Source organism: Montipora foliosa, chromosome 8 (genome assembly GCF_036669935.1).
Source record: "Montipora foliosa isolate CH-2021 chromosome 8, ASM3666993v2, whole genome shotgun sequence".
Classification (NCBI taxonomy): domain Eukaryota; kingdom Metazoa; phylum Cnidaria; class Anthozoa; order Scleractinia; family Acroporidae; genus Montipora; species Montipora foliosa.
In genome coordinates, this window is record NC_090876.1 from 50,525,397 (window position 1) to 50,549,044 (window position 23,648).

At 39.2% G+C, this 23,648-nt stretch overlaps 1 protein-coding gene across 1 annotated transcript; it reads left to right on the top strand.

Annotated features, from left to right (window-relative positions):
* The first annotated feature begins 1 nt into the window (after window position 1).
* Window positions 2-22,334, top strand: LOC138013293 (FYVE and coiled-coil domain-containing protein 1-like). The gene is made up of 19 exons (XM_068860330.1): window positions 2-165; window positions 604-723; window positions 2,062-2,162; window positions 2,251-2,357; window positions 3,025-3,168; window positions 4,332-4,410; window positions 5,544-6,668; window positions 7,097-7,233; window positions 7,749-7,821; window positions 11,815-12,351; window positions 13,448-13,609; window positions 14,296-14,534; window positions 15,421-15,559; window positions 17,558-17,631; window positions 18,187-18,380; window positions 19,856-20,307; window positions 20,975-21,034; window positions 21,492-21,601; window positions 21,748-22,334. The coding sequence occupies exons 1-19, from the start codon at window positions 117-119 to the stop codon at window positions 21,815-21,817; spliced, it is 3,972 nt and encodes a 1,323-aa protein (XP_068716431.1). The 5' UTR covers window positions 2-116; the 3' UTR covers window positions 21,818-22,334.
* The last annotated feature ends 1,314 nt before the right edge of the window (window positions 22,335-23,648 follow it).

Genomic DNA, 23,648 nt, shown 5'->3' on the forward strand with positions numbered 1-23,648 from the left:
CATTGCAGTGCATGTGACTTGTTTACAACACAAAATGGAGAACTTTGGACAACTTGCATGTGAAATCACGCTAAACGAAATTAGCGATTTTTCAGTCTGAGAGGTTTGCCACAGCAATGGATGCATTTATAATCGACCCAGCCAGGCTAATCGGTGACATAGTGGGTAGGTATTTCCAATCACTATCACACTCAAAATTTCACTTGTTTTAAGTTCATCAAATTAAGCTTAATATAATATTGGCTTACACTTGGAAAATCGTTGATGTGGCTTAAAGTTTTAAACATCTGTCAGAATCCCGCACATCAGATCTGTGGTTGAAGTTAGGTAGGTGTTTAATGTTTAAAATTCACGGATTAGCCAATGAATTACAACACGATTGACGACTTCCTGTAAAAGTTAAGAAAACTAAATATATTTCAAGTGAAATGAAATGATTATGTTTAATAAGTTTAAATTCGAAATTATTTTATCCTTTGAGGAACATTTGCCATTTGTATGAATTGTCTGGTAAACTTTATTAAAACTTCCAGAGTTAGAAATTTTTGGTCATTAGTTCAAGTAGATTACTTTATAAAATTATCTTTTTCTTCTCATTGTCAGCTTACGTTACTGATTTAAGAAGCATTTATCAGACGTCACAGCAGCCAGTGACAGATGATGAGACAACACTTCATAAATTTTGCGTCAAGCTGGAGACAGCGTTGAGACATGAACAGAAAGGTCAGCTTTTGGGTGGTATGAGCAGTGATTCTCCTATCATTTGTTTCCATGGAGCTGTAGTTTTACTAAGGCATCACCAAGTACCAAAGACGTAACTGTGAATCAAGTATTGCCAAAACTTCAAAACATGTGATTGCCCATATCTCAACCCACAAGTATGAGATATTTTCTTGGAAATGCATTGTGTTGAAACCAATATTTAAAAATGCTCTTTTTGCCCTGTATTTAATTTTACTAAAATTTCTTTCATCATAGCAGAGTTGCAACATAAGGGAGTTTAAGAAACAACAACGCCTACGGCAACAACAACGCCAAAAAGCAGTAACGTTATTCATGGTTAAAAGAGAAAGAAATGATTGTGTTGCACGTGTGGCACGCGTATTAAAATATTTCTCTTCCATACTCGTCAAAACTACTATGTGAAATTACCAAATTTGAGGTTTTGACGACAACATGGACAAACTACAGTCAATCTTTCAGTCTTGCTCTTTACTTCAAATCCATCCGTACCAATCCAGTTATAGGACACTTCGCACATATTGTATAATATAAACAAGATTGAATAATTCCGAGCTACTTAGAATAGCTCAAACATATATTTTGAAGTGAAGTTTTCATCCCCGTAGCCGTCGTGGTTTCTTAAACTCCTTATTGGCATTGCTCAAAGCTGGTACCATCATTTTCCTTGATTCATATAATGGGTCCATCTGGCATAATCTTACTCAATCTTGTAAAGCTGATTGTTAACATTATTGCCTTGTTCTGAAAAAGCGAAATGTGCATTCTGAAATGCTAAATTCTATGACTTGTTTCATAGAAGGTGTTCCCAGATCATGCAGCCTATTCATGACATAATTTGTCTGTGAATATACCAATCACAAGGCTTTGCCAAAGTTATTACATAATTGTACAGAAAACCTTTAATTTTGCAAAATTCAGTGTTGGCTTTTCTTTCTTTTAATAATACACAACCCTTACATTTCTGAGTTTAAGGGGTTGCCTACAGTCAGGTAGAATAATCTCCTACTTGGTAGAGTTAAATGTGCCGTTATAATAACTTGCAGGTGAAATTGTTGATAATTATTAGGTCTCATAAAGAAATATTTTGGAGCCGAAAGATCCATTTCTGGGAAATTTCACTGTTCCGTAAAAACCTTGTCGCAAGCTGAAATTTGGCCTGATTATTCAAAATTAAAGTTCACAGTCCAAAGTAACGTTAACCGTGGCTGAATTTCTCATTGATCTTTCATATTTTTGTCTTTGCTTCAATCTTTCACAGACACTGCTTGACTTTTGTTTAGGATACAATATTAATACAATGATTCAATAATTTTCTAGAAAGGTATTCCCTTCTTGGTGCTAGAAAGGACTATTGGAATTTTATAAGTGATAGCATTCCAAAGGATGATGGAGTGAAATTTGTGCAAGCCATTCCTCAGGTAAAGAAAACCATTTTCTGTTATGCGACAAACAAGCCTCATTCTTAAACTTATTCTCAAATAGCCTTTTTTTAATGTTTGCAACCAGCTCAGGACAGCTCAAGGTAAAGGGAGAGCATTCATTCGTTATTCGTTGGTGAAGGGATCTCTAGCTGATGCAATCCAAAGATGTCTGGTCAGGAAAAAACATTTGAGGTAGAATTTTGCTTTGAAAAAACATTTTGAGGTAGAATTCCTTTTTCCCAATAATTATTGTTTACAACTTTTTTTATTCAAGCCAGCATTAAGATTGATTGCTATGCAAATAAAATAAAACGAACTTTCAAAGACAAATTACCAGCTGAGTACCTTCAAGCAAACTAAATTATCGAAGAATGAATTTAAGAACATTTCAGGGAATCCTTCAAATTAGACTGATGACTGCACATTATGAAAAAAGGAGTGTTTACTCTGAAAAAAATTATTTTATTACATAGAGGATATTACATGGCCACAAAGATTCAAACTTTCTCTTCAAGTGTTGAAAAATATTTCATGAGTGAGCACAGCAAACGAGTGAAATATTTTTCAACACGAGAGGAGAAATTATGTATCTTCAAGCGGTCATATAGTTCTGACGCAGAACAACAGTGCGATTTTTTATGTAACCATAGCAATGGTGATCTTTTCACATTTGAAGATGTCATGTTTTCACGTGAAAGCTCACATGGCGGTTATATAATAAAACTGTGTATTAAATATGTGTCCAGAATGAGTGTTTGACTTGTTTAAATATATGTGATTTCCGGTGGTATTATGGCCAAAACACTGACTGTCTCTAATCTCTTATAATCAAATCATTTTCTTGTTTTTACCATTTCAGTGCTGGTTATGGACCAGAAGCAATTCTCTGTCACCCATCATTGTCAACTGCCTTGGTCAACAAAGTATATGAATTAAATGAAGTTGAGTTTGATCTTCCTTGTGCTGGCCTGGAATTGGACATTTCATGGCCAGCATTTTCAAGGTACTACTGCAAGAGTGCTGAAGTTATGTCCACAAATGCACATAATTGAATGTACTACGATTTTGATATTAGCGTCACTTAGTGTCCCCTTGCTTTTCTCCCAGAGTTCAACATCACTCGCATCTGGGAAAACAGACAATTAACGTCATAAAGTGTTCCCCAAACTCTTGTCCTCATTAGTAAAGATATACAGCTTCAGTTATGCTCACCACAAAATGAGGCTTATAGCCCTTACTCTTACCCTTATTGTTGGAAAGGGGTAGCAAATGCTTAGACTTAAAGGGACACTATGCATAACTTCCAGATATCAAAATTGGGTGTGCATCAAACTATGTGCATTTCTGGACATAAGTAGACTACTTATTAGCAACTAGCAATATCTGTGCTGTAGATGTTCATTAGGGGCCCGGTGTGGCCTCCTTTTTTTTAGGATGCACACTGGTGTACAAGGTTCTGCAGGGTTGTGTTTTGAGACATTTCTCCCTCAACCCTGGCCGGTGTTTAAATGGATGCTGTCAACACACTGCTGGGAAGGGGGTGTCACCCTGTGATGAACTAGAATCTCATTCAGCGGATAGTAACTAATTACTCTCAATAATAATATTATTTGACTGTGCTATTACTTGAGGTGGGATGAGCTCTGGTCATGTGAATCACTCACCTACATGTACAGGTACCTTCATGTACCTTCATGTCCCAGCATTAAGAATTTAGACACCCCTCAACATTTGGCTGTTTTACTTATGATGCCTCATTTGCCATACGTTATTTTGAGATTATCACTGCCAAACAGATCCCTTTTTGCTGGTTGAATAGAAATAGGATAGACCACAACACTCTGAATTACATGTATGTGGCCTTTTCTTTGTAGACAGTACTGTATGAGGGTCCTTTAACACTTGCAGGTTAATTTAGTCTGGTCAAGATGTCATCAATAGTGCAAATGTCAGCATCTACCTTATCAATAAAGATATGATTAATTGAAACAATGGAGCAAAAGTATCATTATTCCATAAGGATTTTTAGAGTTACGTGTGTCAGGCATACTTGACTTCAAAAATACCTTTCAAGGGTTGCCTCAAGTTTTTCTGCATTACGCAGGTATCATTGCTTCCTGTGCTTCCAAAATTTTCTACTGTAACTTTTTGGTTCATATTTATTAGGAGATCGTTTAGTGATGCTCAAGGTTCTATATCTGGTAGAAGAAGCAGTGTAAGCAGCATGACCAGTGTGGATTTAAGGGTAATTCACTTTATAGGAAGGTTTAAAGACTTTTTTTCATTAACTTTACAGAGACATAATCTGACACCTCATTGGTCTATGAGCATAGTGGTCTTCCCACAGGCTCAGTTGTCTTCCAGTCAGCGACCAAATGCGCAAGCGTATGCTCATTTTCCATATTGTTGGGTCTTTATCACAGCTGTAATCAGACATTGAGATCTTAAAATATATATGTTTACTTGGAGCATTTGTTTTAATAGTACTGGTAACATGATTTCAATCGTTTTTACTGTTTTTTTCCATCCAACCCACTGTTTTTGTTCTGTCAATGAAATTAGTTAGACAGGGGCTTAGATTGAAGGAGAAGTTCACTCCAAAATGGCAATCCTTTTTTATTGATTAATAGAAAGTTCATGACAAGAACAGCATTTAATAAGCAAAATTTCAATCTTGAAATAGCTTTCTAACCTTGTGAAATCCTTGTTAAAAATACCCACATGTAGGCCGCCATCTTGGATTATATGTGACGTCATTGAGATCAGCTGATCCCACTTTTCTCTCGAAAAAGTGAACAACATAATTAATGGTGTTTTGTCTGTCTGACCTATTTGAGCTACTTATGTGGCTGAACAAAAAGGCATTACTGGAATACGAAGAGGAATCTCAACAGCTTTGTGTGTTCAAGCTCCCCGCAAAACTTGAGGTTGAGCTCAATGGCGTCACGTGTAATCCAAGATGGCGGCCTGCATGTGTGTATTTTTAACAAGGATTTCACAAGGTTATAAAGCTATTTCAAGATTGAAATTTTGCTTAATAAACACTGTTCTCCTCATGAACTTTCTATTAATCGATAAAAAAAGGATTGTCATTTTGAAGAGAACTTCTCCTTTAAGAGACTCTTGGCTGGGTTGCAAGATGTTTTGCTGGTCCAGCAGGCAGCATTCCATCTGTTGACTGATTGGCCACTGTGGAAGTCCAACGTGATTATATTTTTCATGTTTTCATTTCTTCAAGGTAGTTGGTTAGCAAAAAAGAAATCATTTCCTATTAGACATTGAGTGCTTATTTTTGGGAAACATCAATGTCAGAGATGATAAGCTAATTTTTACTTTGCAAAGATTCTCAATAGTTTGATTGTTTTTTTATGCTCACAGAATGAGAGGCCAGAACCATTGGTTGGCCTGTCATCTGAAGTTTCTGAACTCAGAGCAATTTTTGGTGATGAGAACTCTCATGAACTGAAAGATCAAACAAATAGTGGTTCCATCCCTGATCCAGCATTGGCAGAACCTCCTACAATTAGTGGAATGACACTGGAGATCTCACATTTACATCAGAAGATTCTTAAATGGAAAGCCGACCAGGAATCTCGACTGTCCAAGGCTTGCAATGACCTGAAACAAGCACAGGATGATAGAAAATTTGCTTCTCAAGAATTTGAATTGAAAATTAAACAGGTTCATGAAAAATATAGCAATTTAATGAAAGGGGCATCTGAGGGGGCAGATACAAAACTGCGGGAGCTTTCTTTGAAGTTCAGTACTGCAGAAAAAGCATTGAGTGAAAGAGAAGCAGAAATAGAGATGCTTAAAAAAGAAGTAAAAGTATCTGTGGCATCTTCACAAGAAGCACAAAGATCAGCAATTGAATTAGAGAGAAAGCTTACTGTTTCTGAGAAAAAACAGACTGAGCTTGCATCTGTATGCGAGCAGCAGGAAGTTCAATTGACACACAAAGAGGAATCGATCAGAGAATTTGAGACAAAGCTTTCAGATTTCAAACAAAAGTGTAGTAAACTTGAATCACTGGAAACAGAGGCCAGCAAGAGAATTGCTGAACTACAGGGAGAATTAAAAGCCAAGGAGGTTGTGTTAGAAAGAGTTCAAGAGTCTTTTGAAAAGCTCAATGGAATGGTATTTGGTTCTTTTGAAGAGCTGGAGTCAGAACTTAAGACTCGGTTACTGGATAGAGAAAAAGGATTAGAAAGTCAGAGTGCTGAAAATAGAAGACTCGAAACAAATATGGTTGAAGTTCAGCAGCAAAATAGAGAGTTAAACAATAAGCTTACAAAATTGATTGCTACAATCAAGGAGTTAGAAAATGCAAACAGAGAGGCACAGATCGTTATCCAGGACTTACAATGTAAATTAAGTTCACAAGAGAAGAAGGAAGAAAACTTCTTATCTGAGCTGCAAGAAACACTGCGTGTCAATAAAGACTACGATCTAGAGGATGGACACCATAATTTTATTACAAAAGATTTTGGTAAAGTTTTGAAGGTAAGAAGAAGTTTATATGGTACAACTTAACTGTTATTCATTTTACCACCTGTTTGTGTGAAATAAGCAACACCCCTTACTGTTTAGAAACAGTGTGTGGGTTCTTTAATGGCACAGAGTGGCAACAGATGTATATTTATATGAATTTGGAAACACCATTACCCATTTCAGCAGTTGCATGCTCTAATTAACACCATTTGTGATCAAATTACAGGGCATGGGTTTTATCACTTCCATCTGATTTCAAAGACAAGAAAGTCAAACCTCTAGAGAGTCACTTGGAGACACCATTCCAAAAATAGCAGGAAATTGTCGTGTTATTGACCTCTGTCAGTGCATGAAGAGTTTTTCTTTCTAAGCACGTTTCTTCCTGGTGCCTCATAAAACATGACACCTTTTTTTTTTCAAATTGTTGATTCACACTTTAGCAAGCTAAGCACCTTGTAGGAGAAATGTCAACCCTTCACCATCAACTGCATGAGAAAAGTGCACAAAAGGAAAAGCTGGAAGAACATGTGGCTGAGCTGCAAGATAATATTGATAAGAAAACACTAGAAATCATGAAGTAAGTACGATACTTGAGAGTTTTGGGTTCCGCAGGCTGTTTTGTACAGAATGAACACAAGTGGAGGGGGGTGGTCTAATTGGGATAACTGTCTCGGATGTCAGGGACTTTAGGTGGGGGGGTGGGGAGGAGGTTTCAGAGGGAGGGAGAGGAATGAGTGTGGGGCAAAAGTTCATTACGAAGGAGAAAAGGAAACTTGGGTAAAGAAATAATTGCAAGAATGTCTGAAATTGACAGAAGCAAGTACGGAAAACTGGATTCCATGATACGAAGGGAGGGAAGTTGTAACTCTTTTCCCATTCCACGTAACCTTTGTGAGGTTCAAATGAGTGCGATCTTTGAATAGAACAAATGGTACACTTGGGAAAAGCATCAGTTGATTCAATCATAAATTAAATCAAATCACACTTTCTGCTTTGTTAGCTTTCTTCGCTTTGGTGAAGTCAGTTATGTTATTTGAGCAGTGACAAGTATTTTTAGTGATTAAAAATCGTTGTGACTCGTTTTTCTTTCAGTTTATACGAAGACGTTGATAGCTCCAAGAAAAGGATCGAATTTATCAACGAAGAAAAAGATCTCCTTGAAATGGTAAATTAACAAGTTGTTTCTATATCGCTATGGTAATAGGACTTCGTGTCATACAATTCAGGGAGTAATCAGGGGAGGCCTATCTGAAATTTTTTGAGCACGATTACTCCCTGAATTGTGTGACGCGAAGTCTTGTTATCAACTAATCGTAACTATCTTAAAATACGAGAAAATGACGATGATAAAATTTTTACAGTTTAATCTGCTCATCTTTTCTTAGTTTTTTTTTTTTTATATAACTCTGGAAAAAGATAAGTAATTCAAGGACTAGCGCGCTTGATGACGCGTACAACTGTCCAATAACAATTACAGCGGCGGTGATGTAACCCGAAGGTCGTGGGTTCAATTCCCGCCTTGGGGCCCGTTTCTCGAAAGTCCCGAAAACTTGCCGGGCCCGAAAAGCCATTTGTGACTGTCAACCGCTTGTTTTGGAACTAACTTATAGTGAAGTTTGACGACTTAAATCCTCTCCGTTCTTGAGATACAAAAGGAATTGTGACACCCGAAAATGCCCCTAAAAGCCATTTGTGAAACTGCCAACCGCCTGTTTTGAAAAGCCGATCTTTTAATACAAAGGGAATTGTGACACCCGAAAATAGCCCGTAAAATTTCGGGACTTTCGAAAAACGAGCCCCTGTTCAGAGATTTTCTCTGTCCTTGTGTGGGCCCAATTCCATTAGTATGGCTAACGCTCACATGGTTTACAAGGGTAGAAATCTAGCACTTCACATTACCCTCCAATAGTTAATTTTGTTGAAATATCAGTGCTACACGGACAACAAAAATTTGGTTTTATCAACGGAGTTGATAATGTAAATTGGCCACCGTACAGAGATTCTAAAAGCTGACGTTTCGAGCGTTAGCCCTTCGTCAGAGCGAATCGAGGGATTATGGGTTACCTGTAGTTTTTATAGTAGAGTAGGAGCTACGCTATTGGTGGTAACATGGCAACGTGAAAAATAGGAATACATTAGTTAAATGAAAAGCGTTCGTTAATACCGTGAGGATTAAGGGTGCCGATTTGAAAGATGAATTTTTGTTCCAGATTCTTGCGGCTTTCCGTCGTACCTAGATGTAGGGAAAGGCCGCAGATAGCCATGTGGTTTTTGGAGTGGTTAGGCAGATTAAAATGGCGAGCGACTGGCTTAGATGCATCCCTGTCATTCTTCTCAACATCGCGAAGGTGTTCGCGGAATCGGTCACCTAGTCGTCTACCTGTCTCACCGATGTATAATTTATTGCATAACGTACAGGTTATGCAATAAATGACATTTGCGGAGGTACATGTGAAACGATCGGTGATCTTAACAGATCGCTTAGGTCCCGATATCTTGCTAGTGTTGACAATGAAAGGACAAGTTTTGCATCGTTAGCGGGCGCATTTGAAAGTGCCGGGTTGCTCGTTAGTTTTGAGCGCGCTTCTAACTAAAAAGTTGCCTACGTTTTTGTCGCGTTTGAATGAAATAAGTGGAGGTTGCGAAAAGATTCTACCAGTCTCGGGATCATTTTGGAGTAATTTAAAATTACTAAGAATGATGCTTTTGACTGCGTGATTATGAGGATGGAAAGTGAGGATGAATGGAATTCACTACAAACGTCACAAAAAGATAAGAATGACAGAATTCCATTCACCCTCACTTTCCATCCTCATAATCACGGCACGCAATCAAAAGCATCATTCTTAGTAATTTTAAATTACTCCAAAATGATCCCGAGACTGGTAGAATCTTTTCGCAACCTCCACTTATTTCATTCAAACGCGACAAAAACGTAGGCAACTTTTTAGTTAGAAGCGCGCTCAAAACTAACGAGCAACCCGGCACTTTCAAATGCGCCCGCTCACGATGCAAAACTTGTCCTTTCATTGTCAACACTAGCAAGATATCGGGACCTAAGCGATCTGTTAAGATCACCGATCGTTTCACATGTACCTCCGCAAATGTCATTTATTGCATAACCTGTACGTTATGCAATAAATTATACATCGGTGAGACAGGTAGACGACTAGGTGACCGATTCCGCGAACACCTTCGCGATGTTGAGAAGAATGACAGGGATGCATATAAGCCAGTCGCTCGCCATTTTAATCTGCCTAACCACTCCAAAAACCACATGGCTATCTGCGGCCTTTCCCTACATCTAGGTACGACGGAAAGCCGCAAGAATCTGGAACAAAAATTCATCTTTCAAATCGGCACCCTTAATCCTCACGGTATTAACGAACGCTTTTCATTTAACTAATGTATTCCTATTTTTCACGTTGCCATGTTACCACCAATAGCGTAGCTCCTACTCTACTATAAAAACTACACGTAAACCATAATCCCTCGATTCGCTCTGACGAAGGGCGAACGCTCGAAACGTCAGCTTTTAGAATCTCTGTACGGTGGCCAATTTACATTATCAACTCCGTTGATAAAACCAAATTTTTGTATACTACTTCCCCACCGACGGAGCATCACAGTTTCTTTAGAAACTACCCCTTCCTACACGGACAACGTTTCCAAAAACGTAACCCTCCTTGTACAATTACAAAAAGGCCTATTAACCAATCAGATTTGAGGATTTTGTAATAGTTACGATTGCCAAGCAAAATAATATTGTTGTTCCCGACCCATGAACGAATAGCGACCTGGGGCCGGTTGCTCGTAGCCTAGTTAACGCTAACCATTGGTTAAGAGGTATCAAAACCTATAGGTTTCCATGGTATTTAATGCTGGTTAACGCTGACCCTGCTTCGAGTAACCCAGGTCTGGGCGTGGAGAATCCTAATCAATAATGCATTCGTTGTCGGTCCCTCGTTATTCGAGAACTTCAGAGTGGAGTACGAGGACGACTACAGTGGGAGTTCTCAGTTCTGAGCACGCGCATTTCGAAGATGATCTTTCTTTAAACGTAATGCGCGTGCTCAGCACAGAAAACTCGTACTCGTGGTCGTTGTCTTACTCCAATCTGAAGGTATCGAAAATCGAGGGACCCGCAAGGAGTTTGTTAGGATTCTCCACGCCCAGCGCCATTTACCGTAGTTATAGTACTTGAATGATTGTGTTATGATTAACTCACTTAATTGTCTGCATCTGTTGTGAGAGTGAGGCTAAATCGCGTCGCTGGGTGGGTGGTTGGTCGAGGTCGTGGGTCGTGGGTCGTGGGTCGTGGGTCGTGTTTGTTTGAAGAAAAAAAAGATTTATATTAGCTCCCTCAGTGCTCGGTCCAAATTTGTCTTAGGTCTTAGGTCTTACAAGTCTTTTTCGAGAATTTCCAGTCGTTGATTTAAAAAAGAGTTAGCGACCCACGACACACGACTCACGACCCACCCACTCACGCCGATTAGACACTCTCCTGTTGTGACGGCCCCTAGTAAAATTTGATTCTTTCTTTTGCGGCACTTAATTTAAACAGTTCTAGCTGCGGTATTTTTCAAGTAAAACTTATATTTAGTATCCTTGAGGCTTTCGCGTTTAGTCATATTAAAAATATAGTGACTATTCGTACGGGGCCCGTTCACCAACCTATATTTGCTCTTCATACGGGAGTCTTCTTAGAATGATTATTACAGGTTCAATAACAGTCGGAAAGTCTTTTCTCGTCTTTAATTCTGTAATATACAGTTCAGCTATGAAACAACGGCATTGGTGCATTTTTAATTTCATGAAATACCTCCTTCGTTCGATGTCACCGGCCATCTGACCTGTGTTGTGTTTCTCGGATTTAAGTCTAAGCACCCATTTCGAATACTGCTGATAAACAGTATTTTGTAAGTCAAGGCACCCATTTTAAAACGGTTAGATTTCAATAACTGCTTGGCTATGTCGTTCATAATCATTCTAGGAAGACGGGTCCGGTACGAATACGCACTTCCTTTAAAAAACACTGTAACTTTTTTCGGGTAAAACGCGTGAAATTGAAATTGACGTTTCGGCTGTGCTGGTGACAACCTTCATCAGAATGATGAAGAATGATGAAGGCTGTTGTTTTATTTTTCGTTTTACACAGGAAAAAATCGAGACCGACAATAAAATTGCTCAACTTGAAGAGTCCGAACAGTCTCTCAAGTCCAACATTTCCCTGGTCGTTGAAGAAAAATCCAAAGCTCTGAATGAATTGTCAGAATTGCAAAATAGACGCGAGGAAGAGGAGCAACTCAAACTGAAAGCACAAGGTGACTTGGCGGCTCTCAGAAATCAGCTTGAAGAGACTGTTGAGTCGAAACGCAAGTTAGAGATGGAACTGGCAAGTATTTCTGGTACCCTTGAAATCAAGGACATGGAGAAAAAACAGCTGGACGAGCAAGTGAGGAATTTAGACGAAAAAATGTCTGCTTGCCAAGACGAACGAATTGGTTTGGAGCATGAGCTGCAGGTTGCCAGGCAGCAGCTGGAAGCAGCCAATGAGGCGAGGATTCGTGCAGAACAGGGACAAGTCAAGGCGCAGGAGCAACTTGAGAGCCTGCGGTGCATGATGGATCAAGAAATTGCAGCGCTCAAATTTCAGCTCAGTTCCGAAACCATGAAGTATGAAACAGAACTTAAGGTACCAAGAAATAATGTAGCGTTTGAGAGATTTCCTAGGTAGAATTTTGATAGCATTGCAATTGTGTCACGCGAGGATTGTTAGCAAAACAAAGTTAGCTAAAGTTTAATGGTCAAGCTCTCCTGTGCTCATATTGGTATAACTCCCCGGTATAACTCCTGCTTGAAGCCTTCGCATGAGAATGAGAAATCATCGATCGTTGTGACCAAAGACTCTAATGAAAATGTTTGAATTAAGAGTGGAAGAAAATTACAGATATCGTACCGCATAATACCACAAAAGACCCTCATTTCTATTCATTTTATGCACGTGATTACCACGGCTTCTCTCACTGTAAGGGGTTTTATCAACTGGGTTGTTATGGTCAATTAACCACCCGTACAGAAATTTGAAGACTGACAGTTCGAGCGTTAGTTCTTCGTCAGAGCGAATGGGTTGTTAGCGTTTTATGTAGTGAAAGATGGATTGGTAGGGATATAGCAGCGTGGATGACACGGAATAAATTAGTTGAAAGAAAAGCGTTCGTTAATTCCGTTGGGACTGAGCGAGGGAGCCGATTTGAAAAATGAATCTTTCTTCAGCCTTTTTTTTTTCAGCTTTCCGTATTCTCTCACTGTAGAGTGTGTTAGTCGGTGTTAGGGAAGACACGATGACCAGCTTATCTCGTCTTAGCATGTTTGCGCAAAAATTTTGACGCAGAAAAATCTTTCCAGTAAAAGAAACAGGAATTAATCCTCCAACAGAATGTGTTTGTAACCGAGGCTTTCAAAGGCGTAGAGGTGTGCGGAGGTACAGCTTGCATTGTCTAATGAAGCATTCGCTTAGGGACTTAAGGCCTGGCCAAAAGCTTGCAACATTTCAACGCAACATTGTTGCATGATATTGCGACATGTGTTGAATGGACTGGCCAAACGCACGCAACATATCGCAACAGGGTCGCCAAACGTACGCAACATGTTGTGCCCAACAATGTTTCAAGATGTTGCGTTGAAATGTAGCGAGCGTTTGGCCAAGCCTTTATGTACTAAAGTCCCCTCCTGCTCCCTTTTCGTTCATTTCCAATTTAAAAAAATTGGATTTATTTTTCCATTTACAGTGTTTGTCAGATCAAATTCAAGAATATAGCAACGTTAAAGAAAGGTTGACAGAGCAAGAAGAGTTGATTGTGGACCTTGAATCACGGTTGAAAGATCGCAATGACACTTTACAACACGATAAACATAAATACGTGTCAGAAATAAAACATCTTCGGAACGAGGTTAGATTACGATTAAATTTACCCCATTTAGCTCTGTAATGTTAGACGTTTTTGTCGCTCAACGCTATCCGCTCATTAAAGATTACCGTTTTCATCGGAATGGAACTTGAAAGAAACAAAATTGGAAGTTTCTTAGAACGAACTGACGATCTTTGGAGTTGCCTTTTCTCCATTGTTTTTACAGACAACGGCTCTACTTCTCATTGTCATGTGGAATACCAGTACGTTTTTAAAGCAGTTTTCAATTTTGTGCCAATATCTCGAAACTGAATAGATTTTTTGGCGAATCACAACAAAGGCAAAAAGTGACAATCCTGTCGCAAAGCGCATATAGGTTATCTTATCCAAAGCAGAAGCACGAGAAACCGCTTTACCTCTGATTGATTGATTGATTAAAAATTACGCGCGAGTTTTTTCAGCCATTCATCAAGTGGCACAATGCAAAACCGATGAAAACCCTTCTTTACCGTTTTTCCCGCGCTTTTCATGAGCATCATGTTGCGTTAGAGGCTTCGAGCTTCTATAATTGGTTAATTTGAAAGCGTGTATTGTGATTAGCAAAAGCAGTTGCTCTGTCTTTTGCTGTGCGGCAACTTCGTAATAAAACTCTGACAAATCCGTTTGTAATATCGCCGATGTTGCAAGGCGTTTTAATACACAAGTAAATCAGTTTTCTGCATCTGTAGGTTCAACAATTTAAGAGTGGATTCGATGAAAATAAGCTGAAAATTCGTGCATTGGAAAACGAACTTTTGTTAACAGCGAAACAGCTGGAGGAGGAGCGATCAAGGCAGAGAGATTTGAAGAAAAAGGTCGATGTATTAGAGAAAGAAAGAAGTTTGAGTAACAACAAGTACGAGGAAAAAATAGCTCGGGTTAAACAGGATATGGAGGAACTCAAGATAAGGCTGGTCACTGTTACAAGGTATGGTTTCTGATCAACAAAGGTTTGTCGACATATAGGGTTTAGAGGTCTGTTTCATGGAACTTATCTCTCGCTGCATTTCCCTAGAGGTATTGCCTTAACCGAGTGCAACATAAATAACAACAGGTCAGTTCCATACGAGACAATTTGGAAGAAAAGAGGACTCGATTCCACTTTCTGGAATTGTTACTGCATCAAAAATTTTGATCAGAAGCCTTTCTGCTTCTTTGGATCCTTGTAAACACAAAACAGCAAAGCTCAACCGATGAAAATAATGTTTGCAATCAAATTTGCTTGACAATTTTCTCCCAGAAAAGTGTTTGGATCCAAAATAAAATGAACTTTAGAATCAGCTATTTTTAATTTCAAAAATAAAATGAACTTTAGGCTACGTTTACACGGGTCCGGACAAATTTTGTACCTGGACCGCCTTTTTACATGGAACATTGCAAATTCTGTTACAGATTGCAATGGTGTTTGCACTGATCCATGTAAACACCATTGCGATCTGTAACAGAATTTGCACTGTTCCATGTAAACAGGCGGTCCAGGTACAAAATTCGTCCGTGCAAAAATTTGTCCGGACCCGTGTAACGTAGCCTTAGAATCACTTATTTTCACTTTCAAATTTCCCGGGGCACCGCCTCCTTGAATAATAATGATTATTTTGACAGCGACACAACGACACGTCACAATTATTCATGATGGCGGCACAGCAGGGAATTTGAAAACCAAAACAAGCGTTATTGAAGTTCATTTATTTTAGATTCCAACGCTACCATTAGAAAAAAGTTCGAACAACTTTGATTCTAAACATTTCTGTGGTTTAAAGTTATTTTCTTGTTTTAGTGGAGGATCCATTTAAACTGATATTTGCTTCCTCTAGGGAAAAAGCAGAATTGTGGAAGAAAGCTGATGACATGGAGTTCGAGATAAAGGTGAAAGCTGACGATCGATGGATGGACGACAGAGAAGTATCGCATTGTCTGGGCTGCAAAGCTGAGTTTTCTTTCCTTTTAAGAAAGGTTTGTTTTCAGCGGAAAACCAATGTTCCTTTATGAACCAATCAAGATATTCGACATATATATAAACCAAAGAAATCCATAGACTATAATTGTTCACAAATGCATGGCGACCACCTTTAAATTCTTTTGTATATATGTTAATTAGACCTACTGCCCTAACTTTGAAACAAATATTCTTTTAAAATTCTGTCGTCGTAGCGAGGCCAGAAAGGCTTATTAGCATGGAAACAAAATAATATTTTGTTTGTTGTTTGGCCACCATTATGAAAGTGGTCTATAGCAACATGTTACTTTGGATTTTTCAATTCTTCCGTTTGGACTGGAACGAGCGTGAGATAGAGGCCAACATGAGTCTGTGCACATTATTTTCCAGTATTATTCCATTTATGGAGTGCAACACGGAAGTGTCCATGGAAAGGCAACGGTGGAGTAATTTTGTTTTGTGTATAACAAATTAAAAATTCGTATGATCTTGCTCGTGGATTTCGTGATTTATGATGACGAGTGATGTCCTAAAAGTTTTCTGCGATATCTAGCCTCAATCACGTGATTGTTGCAGTCCAACCATGAGATGATCACCTTAGTGAAATGATCGAGTGGCCTTGTTTGTTCAAGTAGTCAATAGCGCTACATGTGTCTACACTAAAACTAAACTTCTAGCCAGGCAGCAAGCGTTAGCGAAACAGATTGAGTTGTCCATGGGAGAGTTAGCCTGCGAAAGCATCCGGTTTTTTCGGCTCTAGTTTCATCTCGGCGGGTGAAACTAGAGCCGAAAAAACCAGATGCTCTCGCAGGCTACTGGAGAGCTAGTGATTTTCACTCTTCTAAAGACTGGGGCCTGACGTTTAGGAGTGAATTATAGCAAGTTTCGAATATTTGACTAACAACAAGATATGCCGGGCATTGTTAGAGAGGAAAGGGAGACACAATGAGCGGCGTTGTGTTATGGCTGCAAAAAGACGGTCATTCTCGTATTCGTCGTCCGAGTAAAACAGTAACATGTAAGAAGGTTGCCGCCATTTTGACGGATAGGTTCTCAATGTGGCGTTACATTTTCTTCATGCAACATGCAACCCCCCCCCCCCCTTCCCCCCCCGCAGAAAATTGAAAATCACCACAGTACCTCATAACGATTTAATTCGAGTAAGCCGCTCGCTTTGGTTAATATTTGAAACATGAGTTAACTATGTGTGACATATAAACCAGTTTCGGAAGCGCGTGAGTTCTTTTGAAGTCGGTATTTTGCGGTTGTGCTATTGCCAAACCACTTTTTACTGCATCTTTTAACCCTCTACGGCGGACCTTGTTTATTGGCATCTTTATCCACCGTCACGGGTGGGGTAGCCAAAGCGAAAAATTGTTCAGCGGCGTTCTTTGTATGAGGATCCCATGCCAAGTAACGGGTAGACTTTCATATACCGGACTAAAATGGCGGAAGACAAAAAAACCATTGTTATTCCGATTAGACTTTGCTAATTAGGTATTGTTATGTTCGCTTTGTTCTTTTGTTTCATGGACATTAATTATTTCGGTATATGAAAGAGTAGCCCGAATAACTTTCATAAAACGCTACCTCGGAACAAATCATGAAATGTGGATTGAAAGCAGAGGGCGAAGATCATACTGACCAACTTTTGGGTAGATAAATTTCACGTGAAGTTCCGTGATAGCGTTGTCAGTTTGGATGTACCCACCTATCAAGATGGCGATAAAATCTTGTCGGGGCCTCTCTTGGACAAGATATCTTCGATCTTCTATTTATGGCTATTAAAATAATATCGTAACATCAGTACATTACACAGAACCTCTGTTGTGGACCATAAATCTCCTTTTAATTCGACTCCAAATTGCCTTCACGTACATGCATAGCATCACGTACTTCCAAGACTGGTATAACTTTTACGTATCAATACCACCGCCCTCCCTTCCCCTACTTGACAATATTGTTAATGAGGTCAGGGTGAACAGCACTTCTGACAATTGAAATTGTCTTTTTAGCATCACTGCCGGATGTGCGGCCGCATCTTTTGTAACAACTGTTCAGATAATTGGCTTCAAACTCCACACAGCAGGTAAAGTAATCGTGCGCATGCAAGTGCATTCCTTGCGTTAACAGATCGTAGCGTTTCAAACGGTCATTGACACTTTCAGTAACCAAGTACTTTGTCTAAAGTTACAACGAAAGTGTTTGAAATACTTTCAAATACTCAGTTTTACTTACCCAAAAACAAAGAAGCGAAACCTAACAAGGGTTATAATCTCTGGGGATAGCATAAGGATTAGATCTAGGAGAATTTTCGCGAGAGCAAACAAGAGCAAACCGGCTACAACAGTGATCATTCGCAGAACTGAAAACTACTTTGTCATATCCTTTAGCAAGTGGTTCGAAATTACATGACACCCATCGTAACAGATTACGCAGTGTTTAGCACTTTTACGAATCAAATAAAACTGTTTTAGGGCACTTCTTTCTCATATCCCGCAACGCAGGCAAACTAAATTGCCGGTTTTATTCGGGAATTGTCGTGCAGACGGGTATTGATGACCTTCGTGTTAAGTGCCATAACGAGCTGTGTGTAGGCTAGTTTTATAATGTTTTTGTTTTTCGTTTTTTATTTATTATTTAGGAAACTCCGGCGCGTTTGCCGGCAGTGTTTGCTTGTCGAAAAGAAACAAAAGTCTGAACTGGTTTTGGGCGACCACGACATTGAGGAGGACTTCAGATCAGACGCCAGTGATGTGTCGCATCGAACCGACAGCGTTTTGAGTGCGGATGCCGGGAGGCTGGACACAACTGACATATCAAGTTCTACGCAACGTGGTAGGACGGCTGGTTTAGAAGTAATTGGATCACTCCTTATTTTGGGTGTTTCCAGGTTAAGGGGCTTTTACCATGGAACAGCTAATTTCAACGAAAAAGAGAAATACTTCCCATTTTTTTTTTTTTTTTTTTTTTTTTAATTTTGTTTCTGGTTTTAACGAATCGACCGGACTTTTTTGCGTCATTTTTCCAGATTTCTAGAACCATGATCGATCGCTAGAGAGAGATCATTTAATGGCTTCATCTTATTTGTTCCCAGAGGTGGAAAAAAAACTCGTTCCTCTTAGGTATACAGCATCCAGTACCACCATCTTTCAAAGATCTCTCAACTAAAACTGAATTGATTTAACTTGTCAAGGTTTTGGTTAAGTACTCAAGGCCTCCATACTAGCGGAGGAGACTTTTCATTTCAAATGGCGAAAACTCTCATTTCTCTGTTTTCAAAAGTTCAAGTGAACAGAGAGTAATACCGGGTGTCATACTAAGCGATCGCTTAGCCCTTGTTTCCGGGGTCTTTCTGCATGTACCAGAAAGCATTGTATTTTTCGTCACTTGGGACTAGTCTTTATTTGGAGTTGTTTTGTTTTCTGTCTTTTGTTTCTTTTGTTTTACGTAATCTGTGCTACGGTACCTGCAGAAGGAACCTGTTTCCGTAAACGGTATCTTAACCAATGTTTCTTTTTTACTTCAACTTTCTCGTGATTTCATCAACTTTTTATCTTACATAGATTCAGAAGGGACGGGAATTGAACCCCGATTTCTGAATTTCGTCTAACTAGTGCTAATAACCGCTTCGATAGGAAAGGAAAGGAACTTATGATTTAAGTGTGTAGTCTTCTAGCGCTGGAGCACTAATTGGGGACACTGTAAACGAAATTAACAATTAACGCAAATCAAATCAAATGGTGGTTTTTGAGGAGAGGGGGAAACCAGAATACCCGGACAAAAACCTCGCGGTGCAGAGTCGAGAGCTATAACAACTCAATCCACATACGACGCCGAGTCTAGAAGGCGACAACCTCGTCCCCAGGGTCTCTTTGTCGATGAGGAGACTCTTTTCAACGACAAAGGCAATGGAGAACCTGGGAACGAGGTTGGGAAGGCGAGTGCTCTCACCACTGCACCATCGCTGCACCACAACGAGATGAGGTGATTGAAAAGTATTTGCACAGTTGTATTCATCATAATAACTGAAAGCTAACCGTTTTCAAATTTGTGCCTAGATCCAAATACTGTCCGTCAGCGCTTAATTAATGAGGTCTGATAGGAAACACTTTTCCTTGTCTCTGTATTCTACCAATTTTGTATCCAGTCGTGGGCGTGGTATTTGGAACGCTGCCCTTAATTCAATATTTGATCATGGGTATTGTCCAAGGTGTTTTGGGCCATAGAAACAAATGGTCACCCATGCGCTTGGACTAGTGTGCTTGTCCTATTACGTGACACGAAAACTGGTTTCTTGAATTCTTTTTTAGGTTCTAACACCTCTCAAAGCGATCAGCTGGAGCCTTCTCAGTCCAGATCCACCAGGAATAACCCAACTAATGCAAAGGATCGAAGGAGTAGTGACACAAGCAGCAGGGAACATAAATACACCACCCTGAAATCAGTAACAAAAACGAAATTAGAACACGCGAAATCAAATGAAAACCCCACTTTCCAAAAAGACGACAAAAATGAAGAAGGACAAGAGGACGGAGAATATGAATTTGTAAACGCAGACGAGGAAGATACGTCCGAGGGACTTGAAACTCAAGTGGAGGTGAAGGGATCAGACATTAGAGAAGATTTGGTTATACCCTCGCTTAATGAGGAGCCTGGTCCATTTTGGCACGTGACCATTCCCCCAGGGAAACGTCATTTGATCCAAGTTTTAGTGGCGACGCCAAGGGTGACGCTGTCTTGGAAATTTAGCACTGAAAAAAAGGTAACAAATCTAATTTGTAAATTTCGCCAAGACCCCAAAACGAAGCAATAGCCACCAGTCTTCCATTATTTATGAACAAATTAAAAATCTAAGGGAAATTTTAGGTCGTTAGAAGCAACAATATGGAACATGAACACGAGACGTTCTTTAGCGACGGACGGAAACCGGAAGTGATTATTTCGCGTGCAAGCAGCCTTGTTCCCTTCAATTCTCCCACCCCGGGAAAGGTCCTGGAAACGAGTTTGGCATGCCAGGAAAAGTAGTTTCTCCCACAGTTTTAAACCTATCGTCTCCAGTGGTGAAAGATACTCAACGATACAAATGTGTTGTGTTGTCAATCCAAGTACAAGAGAAGAAAAGGTCAATTCGTGCTTTTAAGCTCTAATAAAGCAGCGAAAACTCTCTCGACTATCTTACTGAAAAGAGGCTATTCGCAAATGACCAAAATGGGGATGAGTTGAATCGGTGAAAAAAGCCCGATCGACGTTTTGACCTTTCCACAATTTTGTGGTTTGTTTTTTGTGGTTTTGTTTGTTTGTTTCTTTTCGTATTTCTTGATTCAATTGTTACCGGTGTTTCAAGTTTAGGTTGAGTGGATTTTGACTTTAACCTTGGAGACAATGCCTGTTAAAACTTAGCTGCGTTTTGTTGTTGTTGGTTTTTTTAGAGCATTCGTTTTGGAGTTGCTTTTAAGCTGTCAGAGACAAAGAAGGATCATGAATGTGTGGTAACGGAATCTTATAGTTAGAACATGGAAAAATACCAGCACGTTTATTTGCCCCCTATATTAATGCCTCTTGTAAAACTTTGAATACAGGATCGGGTCAGTACTTCAAGAAAGTGTCTAGACGTTCTAGTGCTGGAGCACTAATTGAGGACACTGTAAATTGAAATTAACAAATCAGCGCAATTCAGATCAAATCAAATTTTTGGTTTTTGAGGAGAGGGGAAAACCGGAGTACGCGGAGAAAAACCCCTCAGTGCAGAGTAGAGAACCAACAAACTCAACCCACATATGACGCCGAGTCTGGGAATCGAACCCGGGCCATATTGGTGGGAGGCGAGTGCTCTCACCACTGCGCCATCCCTGTACACCTAACCGATTACTCCATTAGTCATTTATTTATTTATTTATTTATTTATTTATTTATTTATTTATTTATTTATTTATTTTTGTTTTTAAGACTGTTGTGCCGTCATCTCAATACAACTGTCATTTGGAAGCAGTAAATGGTGAAATACAAGATGTATCTCCCGGAGTCTATATCCTGGTTTTCGACAACTCATTTTCAAAGTATGAATTATTAAGTGTCTACGTTTTTCGTGTATTTTGACATCACTTTTGTTTTGCCATAACATCGTCATCATCATCATCAACATCGTTGTCGTCTGCGTCTTGACTTCAAAAGCAGGATGTTACATTTGATTTTTTTTCTGCAGGTTTACTTCGAAGCGTTTATTCTGCATGGTACAAGTATCACGTAATGATTTGAGCGGGGATGACAGCTAACCAAGTTGAAGTAAAAATAGAGAAAATATTGGCACGTTTTAAATACAGGATGGCAACCAATTAATCTTGTCACCTTTTTAAGACAGCCCCCATCGACCAATAAAATCATCTGCCGTTAGCTCTGTAAGTTGGCTTCTTTTGAGATGAAAGGTTTAAAACAAAATATTAAGGGTATATTTTAAGAGAACTTAATGTTTAAGATCCAATTATTAAATATATTTATATCTTAATACTCTTGTTTCTTAAAAAAAGATTTATAAGTAAAAGTCACCTTGAAAGAGGCATATTCTAGGTAAAATATTGGGTTTCATTTGAAGTGTATCAATGCAAATCATATTGTAATATTCACGGTGCCACTTTTTGAACATACTTTCCAAGCCCTGGATATTTAGTTGAATATATGGGCTTTATACTAAAGCATTCAGATATAGGATATCAACCTTTGAAAAATCACGCACGCATCTTGTATTGGTCTCCTGAAGTTGTTTGCGTAATAAATGATCTATTTTGAATTGAGGCTTTTTTTCATTCCTGAGTTATCTGTCCTACCAACCATGAAAAGGATTCTCTTTTTCTCGCTGTCTGTTGAAATCTGTCCACGACTGCTCATGGTTGGTGTCGGGAGGGAGGGGGGTGGGGGAAGAACTCCCATATAAAAAGGGGAGGGATGCTCGTCGTCTCGCTTAGGGGTGTAAATTTCTGGTTTTGGTCTCACTTAGGGTGTTCTGGGCAAAACGCCATCATATGTAGCCGCGAAGGTCTTCTTTAGGGTTGCGCGCGAAGAAATATAGAAGTGTATCTTTACTTTAGGGGTCAGAAAAAGTATGGGCCAAGCCCAGATTGGTCTCCTTTAGGGGGTTAATTTAGAATTTCCGACGAGCATCTCTCCCCTTTTTATATGGGAGTTCCCCCCGGGCTTGGTGTAAGGTAAAGGTAAGGTAAAATCTTTATTTAGACACGGTATTTCCTTCAGGACTTGACAATAATGAATTAAAGAAATCTAACTACCTAAAAATTACAAATACTACAATAAAAGAAATGATAAAACCTGCTTTAGAAGGAAGCCGTGTATAAAAGCAAAATAAAAACTTACATAAGACTACTATAAAAATGGTAGTTCTTCAACTTAGATTTAAATTCATTAAAAGAGAGCGACTGTCGAATATCCAAGGGCAGACTATTCCACAATACAGCTCCGCTATAGGACAAACTTCTTTTACAATAATCAGTGCGGGGCTGAGGGATGGCAAGCGTACAGTCACTATCTCTTAAGTTATGATTTAAAGTATCAGAACGTAAGACAAAGTACGAACTAAGATAGTCCGGCACCATATTATTTACAACCTTATACATCAAAATTGATTTATTAACAAGGTGTTGACGGTCTAGTTTAACCCAGTTTACCATCCGCAACAGTTCATCAGTACTACGATCGTAATTTGAAAACGTTACGACGTGTGCAGCTCGATTTTGCAGTTTTTGTAACTTTTGAGAAAGATTCTTAGAACAGGATCCCCACACCGAGCCACAGTAATCGAGATATGGTTGGACTAGTGAATTGTAAATGGAAGTAGAGTCTTATATGGGACCGAGTACCTAACACGTTTAATGGCGCTTATACCAGAAGCAACCTTTCTAGAAAGCTCGTTGATATGACACTCCCAAGTAAGATTTTCGTCAATATGTACACCTAAGGATTTCACAGTCGAGACTTGCTTTATCGGAAACTGGTTGATTGTGGCAATGGGATTTGCTGTAAAATGTAATAATAACCTTTGCTTAGAACAAATCTGCAGGAATTCCGTCTTATTTAAAGTTAGTTTGTTGGCTG

Excerpts from the sequence above, each read along its gene's own strand:
- LOC138013293 (XM_068860330.1), top strand. The coding sequence starts at position 117 with ATGGATGCATTTATAATCGACCCAGCCAGGCTAATCGGTGACATAGTG. Across the intron at positions 15,560-17,557 it reads TTTCTTTCCTTTTAAGAAAG|CATCACTGCCGGATGTGCGG; the intron begins GTTTGTTTTCAG and ends TTGTCTTTTTAG. Across the intron at positions 17,632-18,186 it reads CTTCAAACTCCACACAGCAG|GAAACTCCGGCGCGTTTGCC; the intron begins GTAAAGTAATCG and ends TTTATTATTTAG.